Source organism: Cavia porcellus, unplaced genomic scaffold, assembly GCF_034190915.1.
Source record: "Cavia porcellus strain 051 isolate PalLab524CR breed Dunkin Hartley unplaced genomic scaffold, mCavPor4.1 scaffold_27, whole genome shotgun sequence".
Taxonomy (NCBI): domain Eukaryota; kingdom Metazoa; phylum Chordata; class Mammalia; order Rodentia; family Caviidae; genus Cavia; species Cavia porcellus.
In genome coordinates this window covers 23,166,799-23,190,856 of record NW_026947510.1, presented here as the reverse complement: position 1 = coordinate 23,190,856, position 24,058 = coordinate 23,166,799, and the positions used below count along the sequence as shown (strand labels likewise).

The 24,058-nt window shown below is 37.4% G+C and overlaps 1 protein-coding gene across 11 annotated transcripts in view; it reads left to right on the top strand.

Annotated features, from left to right (window-relative positions):
* Positions 1-16,319: 16,319 nt before the first annotated feature.
* LOC134473610 (tRNA (cytosine(72)-C(5))-methyltransferase NSUN6-like) overlaps positions 16,320-24,058 on the top strand; it is a 46,660-nt gene continuing 38,921 nt past the window's right edge. For 4 of the 11 annotated variants that reach the window (XR_010043933.1, XR_010043932.1, XM_063238584.1 and 1 more), the window contains exons 1-3: positions 16,321-17,012; positions 18,117-18,272; positions 23,813-23,892. Coding sequence is in view for 7 of the 11 variants with exons in the window: in XM_063238584.1 (XP_063094654.1) it covers positions 16,938-17,012; positions 18,117-18,272; positions 23,813-23,892 (311 nt within the window). In the remaining 4 variants the exon portion in view is untranslated. Of the gene's footprint in view, positions 17,013-18,116; positions 18,273-23,812; positions 23,893-24,058 lie in introns of those variants that run through there. The other 7 variants (XM_063238581.1, XM_063238579.1, XR_010043931.1 and 4 more) reach the window with 6 other exon arrangements.

Sequence of the window (24,058 nt, the reverse complement as noted above, 5' to 3'; positions counted from 1 at the left end):
CTCAGCAGGAGGCCAGCCTGGGTGATACACTGAATTCAAGAGCAGCCTGAACACTCAGCAATACCCCAATTCAAAAAACAAAAACAAATAAAAGGTATGGTTGTGGGGGGTGAGGGGGTATCTCAGTATGAAAGACCTGGATTCTATCTCCAGTACCACCACCGTCAAAAATACAAATAAAAAACATTATTCTGTACTGTCACTCTAAGTGTTTTTACATACGTAATGTACTTCAATCTTCATAATCATTCTATGAGAAAGAGCCATTATTCTTCATTCTACTAGAAGAAAACTAAGTGAGGATGAAGAACTTGCCAATGTTTACACTGCTGGGAAGTAAAGACAATTCTGGCCAGGTGTTCAATTCTGAAGATAAAACTCAGAACTATTAAGACAACATGTTGCTCTCCTGGTCATCTTTTAACACTACTTTATATATCTGTGGTAGGCTTGCTGTAAGTAAAACATTTAAACAGATTGTAGTAATTATTTTAAATGTTTAAAAATACTTGACTATAGAATCTGTATGGGTGTCTTTTTTTTTTTTAATTTTATTTAAGGAGAAAAGAAAAAAAAAGCAGGGAAAGGTTACAAGTTATACAGATTTACAGAAAAAAAATGAACAGTAGGAAATCTCTAGTTAATGGATTACATATTGTCATCTTAGAAATAAGTGTTCAAGTCACTAAATTAAGCTTGTAAAGTGGACATTCCATCAATGATACTGCAAACAGTTCTGTTCATTGATCCAATAGAACTCTGTGATATCATTTTCTATCTTATACACTTAAATATACATGCAGTTATATAGTTTGGAGCACTTTCTTTTCCTCTCTTTTGTACCATGACTATTACACATTTTGGGTTTCATTGCTCCCACAGTTCTTATTACTTTTTTGGAAGAGAGTAAAACCAAATGTGACATAACAGAACAGAATCGGTCAAGTCAAAAGGGTGGACATAATAGATAATGTAAAAACATAATACAAGGTGATCAACAATGGTTACCATAATGCCTCCCGCTATCTCTAATAGAATTGCCTATATCATTAGTTATAATACAATTGAACAAAACAGTAAAGAATAAAACCGACAAAACCAAAACATTGGAGACATTGTAGGTCTTCAAAAGTAGATAAAAGTCAACAAGAATGGGCGTTGTAATGAATCTCATTATCTTCACAGCTGATGCCTAAACTTTCGAACCTGATACTGTCCAGCAAAATGGAATAGGGGAACATCAGTTAAAAACCAGATGGTGAGAGTAATACAGGGCTTTAAATCAAGGTAATGAAAAGTCAAAGTGGCTTACTATAATATATCCTGCTATTTTTTTCCTTTAATTAAAAGGATAAAGATAAAAAAGTAAATAATGGAGTGGAGATTGAGATAAAAGAGGGCATAACAACAAAACAGCGCAGATCAAAACATAACCATTTAAGCAGAATAGTGTTTCACCACCAGATAATCCTAACCTAAAAGTAGTTACCATTTTGTCTCTTTCTTTGAAATCCTTGAGTACAACTTCGTATACTGTAGCATTAAGTATATCAAAACAATGTAAAACCATTCAAGAGAATGACAGCGTTACAGAGTATTTAGAATCGACTAACAGAAAATGAACAATGGTTTCTGTATAATCTCCTTGTCTTTAAAAGGTTTTTGCTTATACTATCGTACATAATAAAATCCAATAAGATACAGCCTATTTAGACCATTGGAGACAGAAGGACAAAAGCTAGATGAGACTTCAAAACAAGATGATACTAAATCAGTATTACCTATTAAGATGTCATTTTCTCCAAAATAGCTGTTCCTATCATCCAATCTTCTCTGCCTCATTTCTGTTGAGCTCTTTTTCTGTCAGTAGCTGTCAGTTTGTCTTCTTTATTTTGTTCTCTGCTCCACTCGTTGTGGCCTCTCTGCCATTATTTCTGGATTGTTTATATTTTTCTTTTTTTAGAATATCCTGCAATACTCTCTGTAGAGTTGAATTGGTGGTTGCAAATTCCCCCAGTTCCTCTTTATCCTGGAAGCACCTTGTTTTTCCATCAATTTCCAGGGACAGTTGTGCAGGATATCTCAATCTTGGCTGGAGATTATTATCTTTCAAAGCTTGAATTATTTCCCCCCACGCTCTTCGTGATTTGATGGTTTGTGCAGAGAAATCTGCTGTAATTCTGATGGGTGCTCCCTTGTAAGTGGTCTGTTTCTTGTCTCTTACAGCTTTTAATATTCTGTTCTTGTATTGAATTTCTGGAATTTTTATTATTATATGCCTGGGTGTTGCTCCGTTTGGGTTGTAGGTAGCTGGGGTCCTGTATGCCTCATACATCTGAGTATCTTTACCTTTTGCTAAATTAGGAAAATTCTCCTGGATTATTTCTGTGAGTAGCTTTTGTAGTTCGCTTCTTTGTGTCCCTACTTCTTCTTTTATGTTCTTAATCCTTAAGTTATGGATCCTCTTATCATCTTCTTGTGTTTGTATTATTGCTGTTTGTTTCTTTGTTATTTTTAAGAAGTTTTTCATTTCATTCTCCCATATTACAAGTCTGCCCTCCAGTTCAGATAGTCTGTCCTTAGTTTCTTTCAAGCTGTTATGCCAGTCTTCTATAGACTTCTTAGTATCTTGGTAGTCCCTTTGAACCTGCTTCACGTATTTATGCTTTCTCTGTTTTCTCCATCAAACAATTCTCCCCTTTTTTTCTGGTCTTCCATTCTACCATCTGTTTTTTCTTGGGTGGTACTTAGCATTTCTCTAACTATTCTGCATACTTTTAGCTTCAGGTCGTTGATAACTTCATTCCTGAATTGGTCTATGAGGCTCTCTATATGGTGCCTTATGTGTATTGGTGCGGTGTCTGCTATTGCCTGTTTCTCAGAATTGGGGGCCAAGGAGCCTTTCTTGTTGCTGCCTCTTCCCATGCTGCCTCTTCTTCTCTGTTCCTTATATATGCAAGCTTATATAAGAGGCCCAGCTTCTCTCCCAGTCAGCCACAGCCTGATCGAATTGCGCCAGTTAGGTGTTCCCGCTCACCGCTGCGCACCAGGGAGTTACGGACCAGGCAGCCTACGCGTCTCCCCTCCCGGCCACCGTCAGGCTCTGGGATATGGGTTGGGACAGCCTACCAGGTCCGCCGGCAGCGTCACGCAGGCCAGGCACTTTTCACCAATCCCGCCCGAGAGGGGGATGTGTGGCTGGAGTCGCCACTGTGCCCTGCTCCCACAGGACTGCTCGGGCCCAGAAAGTCCTCCGCTGGAGTCAAACTGTGGTAGAGTGTCAGTTTCTCTCACTCACCTCACCACAAGTCAGTGCATGCCTCCCTGCCGTTCGCAGATTGCTGTTCTCAGAGCTTCTGCGCGTCTCTCTCCTTGCCGAGCCACTGTAGAGACAGCCAGCCGCCGCGCGGCGGGAAACCCAAATCGCAGCTTACAATGGCGCGGGGTCCAGCCTCCACACCAAGGCTTTTCTGTTCCTGTTTTAGCACCAGGACTGCATTCCAAGTTGGTTTCTCTCAGCCCAGTTCGTTCCTGAGTCAGCAGAGCATATCTCCACCTGCTTATGTCTCCTTAGTCCACACCATTCCTGACTTCTGAGCCGAATCTTTCAGAGAGCCTCCGGTAGTTGCTGTTATCTGTCCGCCATGTTCTCCCGGAAGTCAAAAAAAAGTGTTTTAAACCATCAGACGAGCTTAGGTCAACATTCCAGAAGACAGCCAGCTCCAGAAACCTCCACAATCTTTCATTGGGGATCCACAGCTACAGTGTGGTTTTTTTTTTCTCTGTATGGGTGTCTTTTAAGAAGTTTAGAGCCTACAGGAAAAAAAATAATCATGTGAAATATCTACACTTCTCAGTTTAGTAGTAAATGTGGGGTGTGGTGACACACCCCTGTAATTCCAAATACTTGGGAAGCTGAGGCACAAACACTACCATAATTTCGAGGGTTGCCTGATACATAGTTCAAGATTAGGCTGAGTCACATAGGAAGACCCTGTCTCAAACCAAAAACAAAAAAAAAAAAAAAGAAAGAGAGAGAGAGAGAGAGAGAGAGAGAGAGAGAGAAGAGGAGGAGAGAGAGAAGAGAAGGAAAAAGAAAAAGGTTAGTAGTAAATATACGAAAAAGCATACTTTATGAGTAAATCTCACTTTAATTTTGGTGGATGATCTTTTAATGTGATGCTTTTCCACCTTTGGGACAAAACTGAATCTTACACTGTTACAAAAATTTAAAAAATAGCTTATTAGGTAATAGAGAAATAACCTGGTAAACAACAGGATTACAGATAAATAAAACAAGATGATCAAAGAGTCTAAGTAAGTCATATTTAATATACACTGTGAGGTCATAGGCCAGGCTGAAGGGAAAAAATAACAAAGCTGTATTTCTTCAATGCTTCAACAAGAGAACACAACGCATTTAGTTATCTAGAAAATTCAAATGCTGATCATCTGTAACTTATGCTTTAAAAGGTAGAAACAATCTAGGTTATTAATTTCATTTGACTATGATCATAGTTTAAAATATTTGAGATCATGACCTAGTATATGTATAACCAATGTGTCATAGAACAATGCCTTTATGAACTCAGGTACATTCAGATAGTTTCTATTTTAGAAGGCTCATTCCTATTTTATATGCCAATCTTCACAAAATTAACATTGTATCCCTGGTACCGATAAAAACGAAAAAGACAAAAAGTTAACACTGTAATTAATTAATGATTTATGCTGGACAGTTTAGGGGGAAAAGTCTAGTTTAAGAAACACAAGTTAATAAGCGCCTGCCTTGCAAGCAGGCAGTCGTGAGTTCGAACCCTAGTACCGATAAAAAACGAAAAAGACAAAAAAAGAAACACAAGTTAGAAAAAGTAAACTCGGTGAGTACAAAAATATGAAAACAATTTTTAATCCAGGAAGACAATAAATTTTAAATAGGAAAAATACATTGGAAACAAACCTGGTAGGTACCCAATGGCTAATTTCTTGAAAAGCAAAGAAAAAACAACAGCAGTAAGAGAAAATGCCAGACTACATAAAAATAAATATGCAAATGTTAACTGGAAAAAAAAGGAGGCAAATAAATGAAAACTTTAATACACTAAAAGAAAGAAAATTCAACCTAAGATGCTGTACTCAGCAAAAATGTACTTTAAGAACAAAAGCAAAATATTTTTTGACAAAAATTAATCATGATCAGAATTACATTACAAAAATGTTACAGTACATCTGCCTGAACGACTTGTGGGGAAAAAAATCACAATCCAAAGAAACTAGAAAAGCACTAATCAAATAATAAAAGCAAATGGCACAAAGAGAAGAGATAAGGTAGTGGGGCATTCCACACAATGAACTAAACCAATAAACCCCACCAAGCATTCCAATTAAACGGGAGAGAAGTTCACAATGGATTTAAAAAAACGGCAAAAAGCAAGATCTAACAATATGTTCTCTATAAGATAATAAAGCACATAAAATCTGAATAAGACTGCTACCATCTTAATCATACAACACTTATAAAACATTACTCACAGGTATACAATACACACTCTTCAATAAAACAGATCTAGACAGGCCACTAAAAAGTCTCAATGACAAAGCCAGGAAGAGTGGGCACATGACTATAATGCCAGCACTTGTAAGGCTCAACATGAGTTCAAGGCTGGCCTGAATTACATGGTAAGATACTGTCTCAAAACACTAAAAAAAAAAAAAAAGCTTTAATTAAAAAATAAAATGGAAAACCACAGCATACATTTCCAACTACAAAACAATTATATTAGGAACTAAACTTAAGTTATTTAAATAATAAACAGTTATTTGCATAAACCATAAGTCATAAAAGAAATTACATTAAAAACTAAAAAGTTTTAATTAAGTATTAAAATAAAGCACATTAAAAGGTATTTAATATACTAACGTCATATGTAAGAAGAAAACAAAAAAGAATAACACAATGTTCCATCCTTAACAGGCTAGGTAGTAAACACAAGTCCAAAGTAAATGGAAGGAGATATAGCCAGCTTAGATTCCAGGAATGGTGCGGTGTGGGTAGTCCTAAGTGGGGGAAGATATACCCTGCTGACCTAGGAACCAACTAAGCTGAGAGAAACCAACTGGAAATGCAATCCCGGTGCTACGACGGGAACACCTAAAGTCTCAGTGCTGAGGCTGGAACCTATGCTTGGAAACCATGGCTTGAATTTCCTGCCACGGCTGCTGCATCTGAATCAGCACAGCAGGGATAGAGACGTGAAAGCTCTGAGAGTGGAAATCGGCGAACCGAATTGAGAACAGAGTTGGCGAGGAACCCTGCATCGACCTGCGGGGAGTGAGAGGAATGAGGACCCTTCCATAGACTAGAGGGTTCCAACAGAGGACATTCTGTGACTGGGCAGACTATCCAAAACAGCACGCTGCAGTGACTTCAGTCACATATTCCCCCCTCAAGCTGGATTGGTAGGGAGCTCTTGACCTGGGTGATGCTGTGGACTAAGACCCAGTAGGCTAGCCCAAACCAGGTCCCTGCTCCTGGCAATGCACTTTAAAGCAGTGAAGCCTTCAGCATGTTGACTAGCCTGGAGGGGTGGGCCCAGCAGAGGCTGCCCAGGTCTGTGTCTCCCTAGTACACTGCAGTGGGTGGAAACACCTACCTGGTGCAATTCAAACAAACTGTAATCGACAAAGAAAGAAACAGGGCCTCCTATATATGCTTGTATGGAAGGAACAAAAAGTATAGGAACAGGCAGCAACAAGAAAGGGTCCTCAGTCCCCATTCCTGAGAACACTGATCCAGGAAAGATAAATGCAAAGGAGAATGAGGACAGAAAACATGCAATATCAGGCACGGCACCAATAGACATAAAACGTTATCTCTGGGACCTCACAGATGAGTTCAAAAGTGAAGTATTTAACCAAGTAAAGCAAGATATAAGTAGAATAGTTACAGAAATGCTAAGCACCACCCAAGAAAAATCAGATGGTGGAATGGAAGCACAGAATAAAAGGGGAGAATTGTTTGATGGAGAAGATAGAGAAAACACAGAGTACGTGAAGCAGGTTCAAAGAGATTACCAAAAAACTAAAAACTCTATTGAAAGCTGGCATAACACCTTGAAAGAAACTAAGGATAGATTATCTGAACTGGAGGACAGATTTGTAATGTGGAAGCATGAAAGGAAAAACCTCTTAAAAATAACAAGAAAACAAGCAGTAACAATATAAAGGCTAGAAGATGATAAGAGGATCTATAACTTAAGAAATAAGACTGTAAAGGAAGAAGCAGGGATACAAACAAATGAACTACAAAGGCTATTCACAGAAATAATCAAAGAGAATTTCCCTAATAGGGGAAAAGGTAAAGATACTCAGATCTATGAGGGATACAGGAGGACCCCAGTCACCTATAACTCAAACAGAACTACACCCAGGCATATAGTAATCAAAATTCTATAAATCCAATACAAGAACAGAATATTAAAAGCTGTCAGAGACAAGAAACAGATCACTTACAAGGGAACACCCATCAGAATTACAGCAGACTTCTCGGCACAAACCATCAAATCACAAAGAGCATGGGGGGAAATAATTCAAGCTTTGAAAGACAATAACCTCCAGCAAAGATTGACATATCCTGCACAACTGTCCCTAGAAATTAATGGAGAAACAAGGTGCTTCCAGGATAAAGAGGAACTAGGGGAATTTACAACCACCAATTTAACTCTACAGAGAATTCTGCAGGATATTCTAAAAGAGAAAAATACCAAGATTCCAGAAACAGTGGCAGAGAGGCCACAATGAATGGAGCAGAAAGTGAAATGAAGAAGACAAATTGACAACTAATGACAGAAAAACAGCTCAACAGAAATGAGGCAGAGAAGGTTGGATGGTAGGAACAGCCATTTTGGAGAAAACAAGACATCATATTAGGTAGTGCTGATTTAATATCATCTTGTTTTGAAGTCCCATCAAGCTTTTGTTCTTCTGTCTCCATCGGTCTTAACAGGTTGTATCTTATTGGATTTTTTATATGTGATAATATAAACAAAAACTTTTATAGACAAGGAGATTATACGGAAACCATTGTTCATTTTGTTAGTTGGTTCTAAATACCCTGTAATACTGTCATTCTCCTGAATGGTTTTACATTGTCTTGATATGTTTAATGCTACAGTATATGAAGTTATACTCAAAGATTTCAAGAAAAGAGACACTATGGTAACTACTTTTATGTTGGGATATCTTGTGGTGAAACACTATTTTGCTTAAATGGTTATGTTCTGACCTGTGCTGTTTTGTTGTTATGTCCTCTTTATCTCAATCTCTTTTATTATTCATTTTTATCTTTTTAATCAAGGGAAAAATACATAAAAATAGCACGATATATTATAGTAACCCACTTTGATTTCCTATTAACTTGATTTGAGACCCTGTATTGCTCTCACCATCTTGTTTTGACTGATTTTAATCTATTCTGTTTTGCTTGATAGTACCAAGTTTGAGAATATAGGCAACAACTGTGAAGACAGTAAGATTCAATATGATGCCCATTCTGGTTTGACTATTATCTTCTTTTGAAGTCCTGTAATGTCTCTAATGTTTTAATTTTATTGGTTTTGTTCTTTACTGTTTTGTTCAATTATATTATAACTGATGATATAGGCCATTCTTTTTAAGATAGCAAGAGACATTATGGTAACCATTGTTGATCATCTTGCATTCTGGTTTTACATCATGTACTCTGTCCATCCTTTTGATTTGACTGACTGTTTTGTTATGTCACATTTGGTTTTCTTTTCAAAAAAAAAAGTAACAAGAACTGTGGGAGTAATGAAACCCAAAATGTGTAATCGTCATTGTAAAAAAAGAGAGGAAAAGCCAGGAAAGTGCTCTAAAGGATATAACTGCATGTATATTTAAGTGTATAAGATAGATAATCATATTACTAAGTTTTTATTGGATCATTGAATAGAACTGTTTGCAGTCTCACTGTCTGAATGTCCACTTTATATGCTTTAATTTTGTAACCTGAACAACTATTTTTAGATGATAATATGTAATCACTTAACTAGTGATTTCCTGTTTTTTTTTTTTTTGAAATTCTGTATAACTCATACCCTTTGTTTTTTTTCTTTTCTCCTTAAATAAAATTAAAAAAAAAAAAACTAAACGGAAGGAAACAAATAATAAGCATTAAGCAGAAAACACAAAACTGACAAAATTAAATCTTTTGCCTTTTTCCAAAGATAAAGTTGGAGGCCTCTATTTATTAGATTTCAAAATTTAGCACCAAGCTATTGTAACTGAGATGGTACAACTTGATCTAGAGATAAACATATAGATCAATATAAGCGAATAGCAAACACAGAGATAAGACTCACATTTGTATGACTGAGTTTGAAGAAAGGCTTCAATGCAATCCATTTTGGTGCAAAAAGTCTTCAGAAAGTTATGCTGAATCAAGTAGATATTCATGAAAAAATAATGAAACTCAATCCCTGGTTATATCATAATCCAAAAATAATACAAGGTGATCACAGACCTAAAGTATACAAGCCAAAGCTTAAAGGGTAGCTTCCTTATAAAGGAGACAGAAAGCATTTTTTTTTGAAGAAATAAGACCAAAATTAAAAGTTTCTTCTTAGCAAAATCCCCTAACTCAGTGGGAGTGTACTTGGCTAGCACAATGGTTCCTAGCACTGGAGTGCACTATGGAGAGGTGGCACAGACTAAGGGAAAAATACACAGTAAGTGTCCGACAAATCTGGTTTCAGAGGGCTGTATATTAATAATCTCTTAAATTATACAATAAAAGAGATCTAATTGGGCTGGGGATTTAGCCCAGCGGCATAAGTGCCTACCTGGCAAGCGTGAGGTCATGAGTTCAATCCCTGGTACCAAAAAAAAAAAAAAAAAAAAGACCTAATTTTTTAAGTAGGCAAGGAATTTGAACTGTCTTTAAAGAAACATATACAGGGGCTGAGGATTTAGCTCAGTGGCATAAGCGCCTGCCTTGCAAGCAGTCAGTCATGAGTTCGATCCCTGGTACCGGTAAAAAGGAAAAAGACAAAAAAAAAAAAAAAGAAACATATACAAATGGTCAATAAGAATGTGAAAAACAGGCTGGAGATTTAGCTCTACTGCGTAAGTGCCTGGAAAACACAAGGTCATGAGTTTGCTCCCCAGTACCAAAAAAAAAAGAAAAGAAAAGGAAAAAAAAAGGTGAAAAACAGCACATCCTATAGTCATCAAAAAAATTACAGCTATTATGAGATATGCATCCAAAAGAATGCCTAAACTAGGAAGACTGGCAACATCTGTTGCTAAGGATGTGGCACAAGCAGAACTCAAAAAATTGCTAGTGAGATTATTTATAAAGATAGTCTAACACAATTAAAAAATGGCCTAGGGTTAAAAAAAGTAATACACACTACACCAGAAATTGTGTTGCTAATATACTCATTCTTAGAGAATGAAAAACAAGTCTACAAAAGTCAAAAGGAAATCTATAAGATTAGCAATATGTGAACGACTAAACAAAAAGCAGTATATGCATGCAGTGGAATTATAAGTGGACTCTGAAGAAAGCTTCTAATGTGAAAGGTTAATTCAAAGAGATACAGTAGAGCTTCCTGCAATGGCAAATGCCTGTAATCTCAGCACTTGGGAGGCTGAGGCAGAAAAATTACCAGGAGTTCGAGGCATAGTTGACTTCAAAGCCAATTTGTGTTTTTAGCTGATTTTCTCTGAGTCTCTCCAACGCAACTCCTCCTCAGTTTAGCCATACTGAAGCCGCTCCCAAAGGCCAGTTTGAACATGGCAAGATCCTGTCTCAAAAAAAAAAAAAAACAAAAAACAAAAAACAAAAAACAAAAAAGAAAGAAAACCCTAAAGAGCTACAAAAACAAAATTAGAGGGAAACTATAAGGAAACGGAAGAGAAGACAGCATTTATAAAATAATAGCAAGTAAAAAATACAGTAGCTGAACCATAATATCCAATGGGAAGATTGGAAGACAGTAGTAACAATAAAAAAGACAATATACTAGAATATATTTTAAAAAGTCTTTAATAGACAATTTACCACAAGAGTATTTTTCAGAAAAGTAGAAAAAAATTCCTGATAATTTTTTAAAAATTTCTAAATGAGGTACATCTTTAGGCTGAAAAGATCTAGTGTGTTCACAAAAATCAAAAGAAACACAAGGTACGCCCTGTAAAATTCCTGGGTATAAATAGAAAATTCTAAAATATAGTAGAAAGAAGTCAAGAATGATACAGGTCTGTACCACAAACACTGCAAGTTGGAGGTTAAAATAGTCTCTTGAAAATTCTGAAAGTAGTGTTTTCCAACTCATAATTGTGTAACTAGCCCAAACTCACGTAAAAGGATAAATCAATATATTTTCAGACATTTGGAATTGCCATAAAATTTACCACTAACGGATACACTCTCAGGAAATTCTAAAGGATGTGTTCCACCAATATTAAATATAAAGAAGGCGGAAGACATGGTTTAATGAAAGAGGAAAGGCATAGGAAATTCCTAGGATAAGAGCAAGGACAAGCAGAGAATAGCTGTGTACAGAGCACAAAAAGCTATGTTGGGTTTGGACCAGAAAGGAAGACACAGGGTGTAAAGAGGAAAGATACACAATCTCTTAGGTGTATGGTGGGAAAAACTGTTACAGGAAGGCTTTGGGATATTGTGAAATCTCTTAATCAAATGTACAAAGAAAACTGACACAATGTCATAATTTCTCTGGGGAGAAATAGAGAAGAAAAGGAATATATCACACTAGCAATATTGCCACAATAATGGAAAGGCAGAGTCCAGATCAAATCAAATTTATATTAGGATAATGAAAAAAGGGTAACAGACATAAAAGCACTTTCTTTTCTATCACAAGACAAAGTGTTTACAATTTCCAGATAGGCATAGTATTCAAGAAATATGTACGTGACACTGAGAGAAAAGTTAAGCATTGAAAGAAATATAACTGATATACAGCATTTTAAGACTTTAGCACTTTTAGTTTTATCTGTATGTATGACTTTGATATACAGTTTTATACTTAAAAAAACTAAGAAATTGACAGAAAGCATCAAGGCACAGGGAATACAACAGTGAATGACACAAAGATCATGTCTTAGGGAGTTTATTTCTACTAAAAGAAAAAAAAATACATAAATGTAAAATACAATTATAGGTAGTGACCAACATTACTCAGAAACACAGTAAAGACAGAATGAAAGCTAGAATGGGAAGGGTGCTATTTTTGGAAAACTAGTCAAGAAAGCCTCTGAGGAACAGGATGTGTAAGAAATCTAAATGAATTAATGAGCTCATGCTTACAAAAGTATAATGTTCTAGAAGACAAAGCAGACAGTGCTCTTGTTACTTGTCTGCTGTTGCTGAGACAAAATATCAGAGCCCCCAAATTAAGGAAGGAAAGGTTTATTTAGCTCACAGTTTGTGGAGGTTGCAGTCCACAATCATTAGGGCCAAAGGCAGGATGGCTCATAGCATAGTAGTAACAGTTCATGAGGATGGCAGACAGCAAAAGAGATGAGCGAAAGGAAGAAGTGCACAAAGAAGACTGTCCTTTATATTGTATGTAGGCTACCCACCCTCAAGTGAATGTAACACTCACACTCATAATCCCAGCATTGGATCATGAATCAGCCACAGACTCTACAAGCCTAACCCCATGAGGCTCTGGGGGACATCTAGACACAAACCATAACAGATAGTAAGTTTAAGTTTAATGTGCTGGAAACCAGTAAAAAGTTCAGCAGTTAGAGAATAAGCTAAAAGGAAAAATATAAGACAGTATTTGAGCAGTAAGAAATAAACGGTAACACTTTCATACAAAGTCAGGTATCAATGCCAAGGGTGATGAACATGAAATTAACCAATGAAAAAAAATCATTAGATAATAATATGAAGATGTTATTATTTGGCTATGAAAGTGAACTGCAACTAAAACCTATTTTGTTAGTCTTTCTGGATAACATTAGAAGAAACTGATGACTACTGACTACAGTCACAACACAGAAAAGGAAAGACTATGCCCATGAGACTTAAAAAGAAATTTTTAAAAAGCCAAACTTCGGAGAGATGAGTTTAAGAAGTACCAACACATTCTCAAGTATGCATTTTGTAAAAACATACATACATAACCACTTACGTACAAAAGAACGTTTTGAAAGGTATTTAGATTTTGAAATTATTTCCTTCAATGATAATTGTGCCAAAGTAATTAGCCCTCTCACCTCAAATTAATACAATATTACACAAATTCTTCACTTAGGCAACACATGTTATAATACACTTATTCTAGAAAGGTAACTTATGAGTAGATGCCTGGGGCTCTATAATATAATAAAAAACAAAAAAGGCATAATAATGAAAGATTAAAGATAAGAGAAAGAAGTCCAAAAGATAGATCAGCAGTTCTTAACACTGGCTGCTCACCAGGATCATGTTGGTATTCACATTTCACTAATTTAAAGCAGGACCCTGGGCATATTATTCCAATATTCAACCAAAACTGAGTACCTTTGGATTAGATGTGTATGGTGGTGAACAAAAATGCTAAGACTGGTAGTTGATTCTGTTGATACAGAAAACAAAAATACAAACTAAGATATGAAGCTGATCACCTGATTCTCCTGTTTTGGAAAAAACATCCAATGACCAATCTCTTTAATGGCTTTAATTTCTCTACAGAGCTTAATCCCCTGGTCAACAGTTGAGCTCCTCTACGATCGGGTCCCCAGATCCATCCTTACCAAATCTCATTTAACTGCAACAACCAAACTAAGGCACTATGCAAACTAAACTACTATCAGCTTCCTCAAATGTACCAAATTATTTCCTTCCACTCCTTTTGCATATTAGTCCTGTCTAAAATAGTTGACACCATCCCCTCAATGTACCTCTAGCCTCCTATGCCCTATTAAATCCAAGTGTGACTTACTCTGTAAAAATCTCCCAAGAACTACCCGAGAAAAATGGTTCACTTCTTTCTTGTGCCATCACTGCATTTCTACAAACATCTGTTAAATAATTTACCTCACTCCATTTTTTGAGGTCTAATTTACTAATCTTTGAGTACTCTGAGAGCAATCACCTTTAACTTTTTGTTTTTAATCTTGGTACCTCCCATGCCTAATTTTGAAGACTAGTTAAGGGCCAGGGATTTAGCTCAGCAGCGTAACTGCCTGCCTGGCAAGCACAAGGTCCTGAGTTCAATCCTCGGTACCACCAAACAAAACAAAACAAAACATTGAATTTGAAGACTAGATAATGAACTACAATACTAGTAAATGTTACAAAACAGGAGAATAGAAATAGTAGAAAAACCACTAGTTCTAACTTTTTAAAAGGGAAGTTAAATTCCAGGAAGAAATGGGGACTTAGGTGACCTGAACAATGACATGACTATAAAAAGTAGCCTGTGAATATCTTATTATCTTCTGTATCTTCCCTTTATCTCTTTCTTTCCTTCAAAGTCTAATTAAGGAAGCATCAAAGCAGAAAAGATACACAGCGGTGATAAAAGAGAAAGGAGAATGGGATGGGGCTCACAAAAGAATCAAACGCTTCGATGATTTTCATTTTTTAAATTAGGAAAACAGTAACAGGTGATTATTAATCACTGTTACGTTGATGTGATTATTACACTGATACTTTTAATGGTGTATTAAAATACTCTGCTACAAGAATTTATATTACAAGGATTACAAAATATAAATTGTTGAAAAATAATATATTTAAATTCATAAAAAATAGCCACAAGAAGCTGAACTCTGGTCACTTTGAAATCACTTGAAAAGTGCTATTTACCTGTAGAAACTGCACATGAGTATACACATATGTGTATGTATATGAATCTATTTTATTGCCATATATGTACAATATTTTTATTTACAAAACTGAGGACTATTGTATTGTCTTTGACGATCTATAGAAAAAATGAACAAAGCTATTACATTTTCTTCACCACTTCTTAAGTCCAGAACAAGTGTGTATACATGAATAGTAACAAATTAGTATCGTCATACAAAAATACTTCATACACTGTGTCAGGCAAGAAGCTAGCTGAATTTAAAATTGGTTTCAACTACTAAGAAACTATTCTGTTAAGAGAACACCTAAAACTTGACTGCCAGCCCTTTTTGATCTGGGTGTTTTCTCCCTGTAGAAAACCCCACATCAAATTCATTCTGACTCAGAACAGGTTGCACAACTTCTTGGCCCTTTGGACTGGCAGCTGCCAGGTGCCTCATAACCTGTTCTAGACTAACTTAATTACCGTTACGTAACACCTTACACAAACCGAAAGCGTTTAGTTTCTTTAACATCTAGAACAATAAAAAGAAAAGAAGGCGATAGGACCAGGAAAAGTACAATGATGATTCCAGAAACCGTGTATCTCGCTAGAACTCGTCCTATAGAGCAGGTAACATCTGAAAGAACGTGAACGTCCAGAGAGCGGCCCGGAAAACAACACCAAGTCGGTAAAAAAAATTAAAGAGAAAACAAATGAAAAAGAAAGTTTCTCGCGGGCAAACTATAGCCAAAACTAAAGAGAAGGCGAGGAAGCTTCGAAAGAGACAGAAAAGGCCCTCGAGGCATCATTAGGTGCTTCCCGCTTGGCTTGGCCAAAAGCCCCCAGTCTGGATCCTGGGACAGCAGACTCCTCACCGATCCCCCTTCTACCCACCCCAGGGCTCCCCGGCACAGCCCTCCGGTCTGAAACACAGAGTTTCTGCTGCCCCTCCACCGGGCCACATCTCGGCGTCTTGGGCGCCCTGGTCCCCAGAGCACCGTCCTCCGCTGTCCCTGCGGGGTCAGCTCTCTTCTCCTCACCTTGATTACAGAAGAGGCTCCATAGTTTAGCGAAAATCAGCCCCATCATGAGCACGGGGCCAGGCCGCTGGCTCCCTAAGCAGCAGGTGCCGCCGAGCCGGGTCCCGCACCGCGGCGCTGGCCGTGGGGACCGAGCAGGAGCCCACCGAGATGCCGCGGCGAAGGCACCGGTCAGCCGCGCACACTCGACCTAACGGCTCAGCCACAGCAGGGGAGACGCAGCGCCAAGAGGGGACCGAGAGTCCTTTGTTTCGGGTCCGCTGTGCCCAACGCCGACCCGTAGTCCCCTGGTCTCAACCCACCTACCCACAGTAATCTCCACCAGCGCCACGCCCCGCCTCCGCCCCGCCTCCTTGGGCTCCGAAGACCGCCCATCGCCGGAAATTCGACGCGTGACGTCAATGCACTACGTCCACCCACGCCGTCGACGTGGCGTTTCCTCCGGTCTCACTTCCGGTGGGCGGGTAGCACCTGGGAGATGCTAGGATAGATAGGGCAGTGGGAAATTTCCGCTGGTGAGCGCTCCCTCCGCAGTCACCCTTCACAAAGGTTTTGAGACTCTCGTGGCTTTCTAGATCGACAGCTGCGTCCCTGGTCTTTAAAAAGAGGGAAAGACCTTAATATCTGATTTAAAGTCGCTGTCGGCAAAAGTGGGGGGGGGGCGTGATCGGAAACCAGGATGTAATACTCGGAGCGGCGGAGCTGATGATGCGCTACTGTGTTCAGTTAACCAAAAGGCACACACACAGCATTTTGTTTGATTCTCTCTGCAACGTGTCACTGTCATCCAGTGCGGTATTTCCCTGAACATCCGCCGAGGACGGGAGCCTGGGGTGTTGGAGGCAAAGAGGCCGCTTCTAATTAGGCAAAACTCGAGAAATCATGAAGGGCTCCACGCGTTTCCTTACGCGGCTTGACCTGAACGGCGCGATTTCTCTGGATGCCTGGTGGTCCGACCCTATACTGTGCGTAGCTACTCATTGTGAAGACACTGCTGTCTGCAATTTGGAAAGAAAACCTACCGTTTTCAGCATCTTGAAGAACTAAGCAAGAAAAAAAAATGCCTGTTTTTCCTAAAATATCTTTAAGACCTGAAGTTGAGAAGTATCTTAAAGACGGCTTTATGAATAAGGAGGTAGGTCAGATTAACATATTTAATATTTGCGAAAATTTAAATATTACACGACCTAGCGAAATAGATTAAGTCTAACGGGAAATTTTTTACAGCCTTCGTTTCTTACCAGTTGTCTGTCTAAACGTGAGTAAAATCCATTGTCTTCTCACAGATAACAAATGCCTGCTGAGAACAAGGTGAATAAGGTATACGGTGTAGGAAAGAAGAAAAACTGTCAGTGGGCATAACAGTGAAGGAGTTACAAGAATGAACAAGAAAAGATCTCTGCTCTTAACTAATATCCAGCATATGAAACACACCCATTCTCTTAAATCGCATGCTCCAGCGTTGGGGTGAAAATAATAATTTGTTGAGTGCCTCTCTAAATGCACTCGGGAGGCTAACTTACAAGGGTATCTGCGTGTGTGAGGCCAACACTGCACTACAAATCAAGACCTTGTCTCAAAAAAACAAAACAAAAAATACGTGCTTGAAAAGCTTCAGTTAGTTGTGAGGGAAGCTGGTGGTTTGGGTCTTTATACCTTCATTTCTGACAGATACGCTTGCTAGTCAACCAGTTTTTTTATGGACCATATGTATTTGTTACATTTTTTAAAAAATATTAAAAACTGATGTCCTGGAGGAATCTTTGGATGACAGTGAATATATTAATATTGTTTATACTTCAAATATTTTAAATGGCTCCTAAGTAGTTTGTTATTGAATATATTTGTGAACAAAAATAATTGAATGAGATCTTGAATTTATTTGAATAAATGTAGCAGATACTGATATTTTCAAAACTCTTTGCAGTTGAGGCAGTTTTTTTTGTATGACTAAATGCAGCAAATATTGATATTTTCAAAATGTTAATGCTTTGCAGTTGAGGCAGTGTTTTTTTTATAAACCAGTCATGGTCAGACATGATGTTGTTTATTACCATAACACAATTCAAGAATCCTGTGAAGTGTTACTATTTCCTTAATGTTAATTATCACTAAAATGATAACTCCAACTTGAAATGGAGCTGAACAGTTGTTTCGTTAGGTGGAACAAATCTCATTCTGCTGATTATTTCAGTTTGTTTGATGAAAGAAAAACATTAACTTGTTCTTTTCATTTCAGGTTGTAAATACTTTAGGCAAAGCAGCAGCAGAAAGGAAGTTTGAAACTCTGTTGAAACATCTGTCACACCCTCCCTCATTCACAACTGTTAGAGTAAATACACATTTAACCTCAGTTCAGCATGTGAAAACTCTGTTGCTTGATGAATTTCAGAAGGTTTGTGTAAATCTTTTGTTGTATTCAATTAGATTTCTACATCCTTAGTTGTGCCTCAGTAAAAGTTGAAGAATGATATATTCTAATGTTTTTTTTTTGTTTGTTTTTATCCGTACCAGGGATCGAACTCACGACCATGTGCTTGCAAGGCAGGCGCTTATGCCGCTGAGCTAAATCCCCAGCCCCCTATATTCTAATTTTATAAATGAGGAAATTGAGAGTCTTGAACATTTTATTTATCGAGCTTATATATAGTGACAATACTAGAATTTGAACCATGAACTTCTGATTTTGAATATATTAAATTTTAGGATAAATTCCCGAGTCCTCTTAGTCTTGCTTCTTCATTAAAATATATGCAAAAAGGATCATTCTGAACCTGTTATCTTATAATCAGAAAGTAATGAGTAGGGCCGATTATATAATGTCTGGTAAAGGGAATACTTAGGTAGCTCTCATACGGTTAAATTTTTAATTGAATTAAGAGATAGATATTAAAGGACCTTGTTATCTTTAATAAAATCAGAAAATAAAACAATATAAGTAATCTATTTTAAAATCTATTTAAAAATTGTGCAGAGAGCAATTGGGGGTATGCAGGTCCATAGTTTCATATTTAATAAATTATGTGTAGAACTTGGGCATTCTGCTATACCAATTTGACAGGGATATAAGATCTCATGAACTGGGGTCAGAGTTGGAGCAGATGAGTCACTAGGCTTTTAGTTCCTTAGTCCAAAAGTTAAAATTGGATAGGAAAGCCTGGGTGATAGGCACGGGGCAAGAAACTGTGGTAGAGCTGTTTCTGAATCTAATTGGAAATAAGACTTGGGAGAATTAGACATTAAATCTTTGTTTCTCCATTCAAAATTCCATTCAAAATTCCACATATGTCCTATAGAGATATCTAGACTAGTGTAATATTCAGTGCTTTTTCCTCAAATTTGTTTGAACAAATTTTTTTCTTATTTTTATTTTTCCAAATCCATTTTATTTTGACAGAAAAAGAAGAAAAAAAAACTAAAAAAAATTCAAAACACATCAATCAGGGAGCAACAGTGGTATATTGTACATTGTCACCCCCAAACCATTCACTCAGAGCACAAGACAATTGCCTGAATAATACCAGCACAAATCTTTCTCTTCAGTGAACTCAGAGAAATCAGTAGTATAACTAGTTTAACTATTTTTATGTTCATCTCCATATACATATATTGTTCTTTTCAGCTTCTCATGCTGAGACAACATAATATTTACACATAGGTGTGTGATTTATTTCACTAATGAGTATGGTCTCAAGTTGCATCAGTTTACCTATAAAAGTCTCCAGTTTTCCTTCTTTATGGCTGAGTGAAACCCCATCATTTTTATCCATTTCTCAGTGGGTAGGCATTTAGGTTATTTCCAAGATCTGACTATTATAAATTGTGCTGCTGTAAACATGGGGCATATCTATTGCTATAGTAGGATGAAATTCTACCGGCTGGGTCGAATAGGACCTCTAGTCTTCATTTTTTGAAGAAACTTCAAACTCATTTTCACAGTGGTTGTACCAGTCTGCATTCCCACCAACAGTGGAAAAGGGTTCCCTTTTTCCCCACAGGCTCTACGGTATTTGTTATTGCTTGGTTTCTTGAGGATAACCATTCTTCTGGGGTGAGGTGGACTCTCTTTACAACTCTTGAATGACCAGTGATGTTGAACATTTTTTCACATATTTATTTGCTTTTTGTATTTGTTCTTCTGAGAAGTATGCATTCATCTCAGATGCTCATTTTTGGATTGTGTCTTTAAATCTTGGAGGACTGGTTTTTTTAGTTCTTTATATATCAGCAAACAAATTTAAAAAATTACACATTTCATTTGGCTGGCAAGGACAGAAGAAAACTGGAACCTTCGTATCTTCCAGTTTATAATGTCAAATAGTGTGACTTCTTTGAAAAACAATTTGTTAATTTCTTAAAATATTAAACAAAGGGCTGGGGATTTAGCTCAGCGGCATAAGCGCCTGCCTTGCAAGTACGTGGTTGTGAGTTTGATCCCTGGTACCAGTAAAAAAAAAAAAATTTAAAAAAAGAAACCTTTAAAAAAATATTAAAACTTGGCAGCCCAGCAATTCCATTCTTACAGACCTACCCAGAAAATAGTAGACATATATCCGGACAAATTCTTTTGCTTTTAATAATGCATCTTCGCAATTCATGCAGTTTTTATTCATTTTGGGAAGTGGGTACATGTAAATAATAGAGCTTCATTCTTTCTTTGAATCCTCCCTTTCACTCTTCCCTCCCTCCTTCTGAATCCCCTTCCCCATTTTTGTTGTTGATATTTTAATCTCATGTTTATGACATATGTAATGTTTACATTCATTTAGATTATTCGATTTCCTGAATATTTATTCTACTGACCCCCTCCCTCTTGCTGATAATCTTTTGACCCATTGCTAAAATAAATGACCCAATCAAGAAAGGGCAAGTGAAATGAACAGACACTTTACAGAGAAAGAAGTACAAGTACTAAACAAATAAATGAAAACATGTTCAACATCCCTAACCAATGGAGAAATGCTACTTAAAACAATACTAAGTTCCACCTTAAACTAGAAAGAATGTTGATCATTAGGAAATTCAAAAGTAACAAATTCTGGCATGGTTGTGGTGAAATAAAAAACTTCCTACACTGTTGGCATGAATATCAACTAGTGATAAAGATTGTACTACAGTGATGCCTGCATACCAGTGTTCATAACAGCATAATTGATAGCTAAATCTTGGAAACAGCCTGTGTATCCATCAACAGACGATTACATAAGGAAAATGTGACGTCTTACATGATGACTATAAAGGACACGTTTGAAAGATTTGTAGGAAAATGGGTGCACCTGGATACAATGCTAGAGAAATCAAACACGCAAGCTTAAAGAACATGATAGTTCTCATTTGAGGCAGAGTACAAACAGAGCACAAAAAAGGATGGCTAGAAAGAGACGGTGGAATCTCTTGCAAATGGGAAAGGGTCCAAGAGCATATGCCTACAAAATCTCAAACGTGAATGTTTACAGTGGCATTATTTATGATAGTAAAGAAGGGCTACAATCCAAATCTCCACCAACCAGTGACAGATAAAATGCAGACTATTCATACAGTAGGAATGTATGTGTTACAAATAATTATTCAGATGCCACAACATGGATTAACTTCAAAAACTAAGTGAAAGAAGCAAGATAAGATATACCATATACTTTAGCAGTCCATTTATATACAATATCCAGAAAATAAATTTTTGGAGAAAGATTAGTGATTACCTGGGAACAAGGAAAAGGATCGACCTGAAATGGGAGAGATCTTAGTTGGAGTGATAGAAATGATCTCAAATTGGATTTTGATAAATGTATGCATTTACTAAACATCATTAAACATTTTAAATTGGCAAAGTTTTTGGTATGTAAATTATACCTCAGTAAGGCTGTTTTAAAAATAACAGAGGGCAGAAACAAATAGGGAAAAAAAATATGATAATGTGTTCGATTTTATGAAAGTTTTGTTTCATCTAAATGCTCCTGATAGAAAGGGGAGGAGAAAGACCTTAGACTGAGAAGAATTTATTTCCATATGAAATGTTTCTAGCTGGGTGTGGAGGTACAACTTCATAGCCACTGGGGTGGCTGAGGCAGGAGGATCACAAGTTCAAGGCCAGTCTGGACAAAATAGTTAGACATCATCTGAAAAATCAAGGAGCTGGGGAACTAGAAAAGATCTGTTTTCTATAGTTGTGAATGTAAGGCTAGCAAAACAGAGAGGGAGGCTGATGCTGTGGACCATGCTTGTAGTTCTAGCACTCAGGAGGCTAAGGCAAGAGGATTGCTGTAAGCCTGGTGTCAGCCTGCACTGCATAATAAGACATTGTCTTCAAAACAAAACAACAGTAAACCAAAACCCCCCAAAAATGGAGTGTGGGAAAGTGGAAGAAGGGTTTGATCGAATGAGAAGGAGCGTACCCTTTAAATTACTTCATAGCTGTGTATTAGGGATGGTTACCTTCTGAAATATCCTCTGGAAGAAGTCAGGAAAGGTGGTGACTTCACAGAAATGTAGGTACATTAAAACAAGGAAAAAAATTTTTTTTCAGAATCTTAAGTTGATAAATTTTTCTAGTCTACAGAACAGTGCATTTATATAGTTTTTGTTTTTGAGACAGGGTCTCCCTGTATAGTGCAGGCTACCCTTGAAGTCACTTATGTAGCCCAGGCTGGCCTTGAACTGGTTGTAGTCCTCTTGCCTCAGCCTTCCAAGTGTAGGGCTTACAGGGGTGTGCCACTCTGTCCAGCCCTTGGATAGTTTGCAACGAAAGTTACCTAAGGTAAACATCGCTTGTGTTTGTAAAGCCAAACCGTGGGCAAAATTGAGTGTTAGAAGTCAAGATCCTTCATGTATTAACTTCTCCATTGCTGGATGCAGTATCCCTTGAATAAAGTTTTAAGGAGGGGTTTATTTGCATCACAGTGAATCCAGCCCATAATTAGCCTGGTACAAGGCAGAGAAAAGCTGTTCAGTCTGTGAAAAAGCCAAGAAGGGGAAAAACAAGGGAGGAGACAGAAACCAGCATATATCCTTCCAGGTCATGCCTCTAATGACTCATCTCTTCCAAACAGGGCCTACCTGCAAACACATGAGATTTTTGGAGGACATTTTAGATGAAAATCATAAAAGTCCATCCTTGGCCCCAAAACGTGTATGTCTGTCTCCTTATTACAAAATGTACTTACTCCATTACTAGGAGTAAGCACAATCTTAACTGCAGCATTGCTGAAAAGTCCAAAGTCACCTCTGAAACTCAAAGCAAACTTTTAGCAGTACGCTCCTATAGAAATCAAAACATACAGTATAAGGTAGACATTTCCGTTCCTACAGGAAGGAATGACAGTATAGAAATGAATCACACCAAAGCAAGACCAAAAACTACTAGAGCAAACATTTAAGTGCTGTAGCTCTGTATCTAGCACCTGGGGCAAGTTGTGGGCCGAAGTGACCTCCAAAGGTCTTGGGCAGCCTGACCACTATGACCATGCTAGTTACAGACCACGTGTCCACTCTTGGGCTGGCTCTGCTTGATGTCTGTGGCTTTTCTGAGCAGAGAATCCATGACCTGGCATGTGCACCTACTTGGGGTCTTTATTGTACCTTTGCCTTCTCACAGCTTCACACATCAAGTGAATGAATGCTGCTCAACTCATAGCAACAGGAAGAGGGAGAAGGGACAAGAATATACCCTTTCAGCTCATGCCCCTACATAATTAGTCTCTTCTGACTGGCGTCCACTTCTGAGCACACGAGACTGTTGGGGGACATTTTAGATTTAAACCATAACTCCTCAGAATGATAAAATGTTTTGAGATGCTTTTTTATTTCCTATACGATAAAATGAAATTGCTCAGCTCAGGCTTCCCTGTCATGGTAGATCTGTTAAGTATCAGGATCTGTAAGTTGAAATTTATCAAAAATACTGAATGCTTTATAATTCTGTGTATTTATTTTTAACAGCAGTTTAATGGATTAAGTGTTCCTGTTCTTCAGCATCCGGACCTTGAGGATGTCTTACTTATTCCTGTGATTGGACCTAGGTTTGTGATTGTTTCCTTTGAAAATTATATTTTTCTTTGTAAAAAAAAAACTATTTTAGCATCTTTTTTTAATGTTAGTAATAGTATTGAGTTCATCTATTGTTAGCAGCTTTTTATAGACAGATTCATGATACAGACTTCAAACTTTATTATGGAAAATACTCTA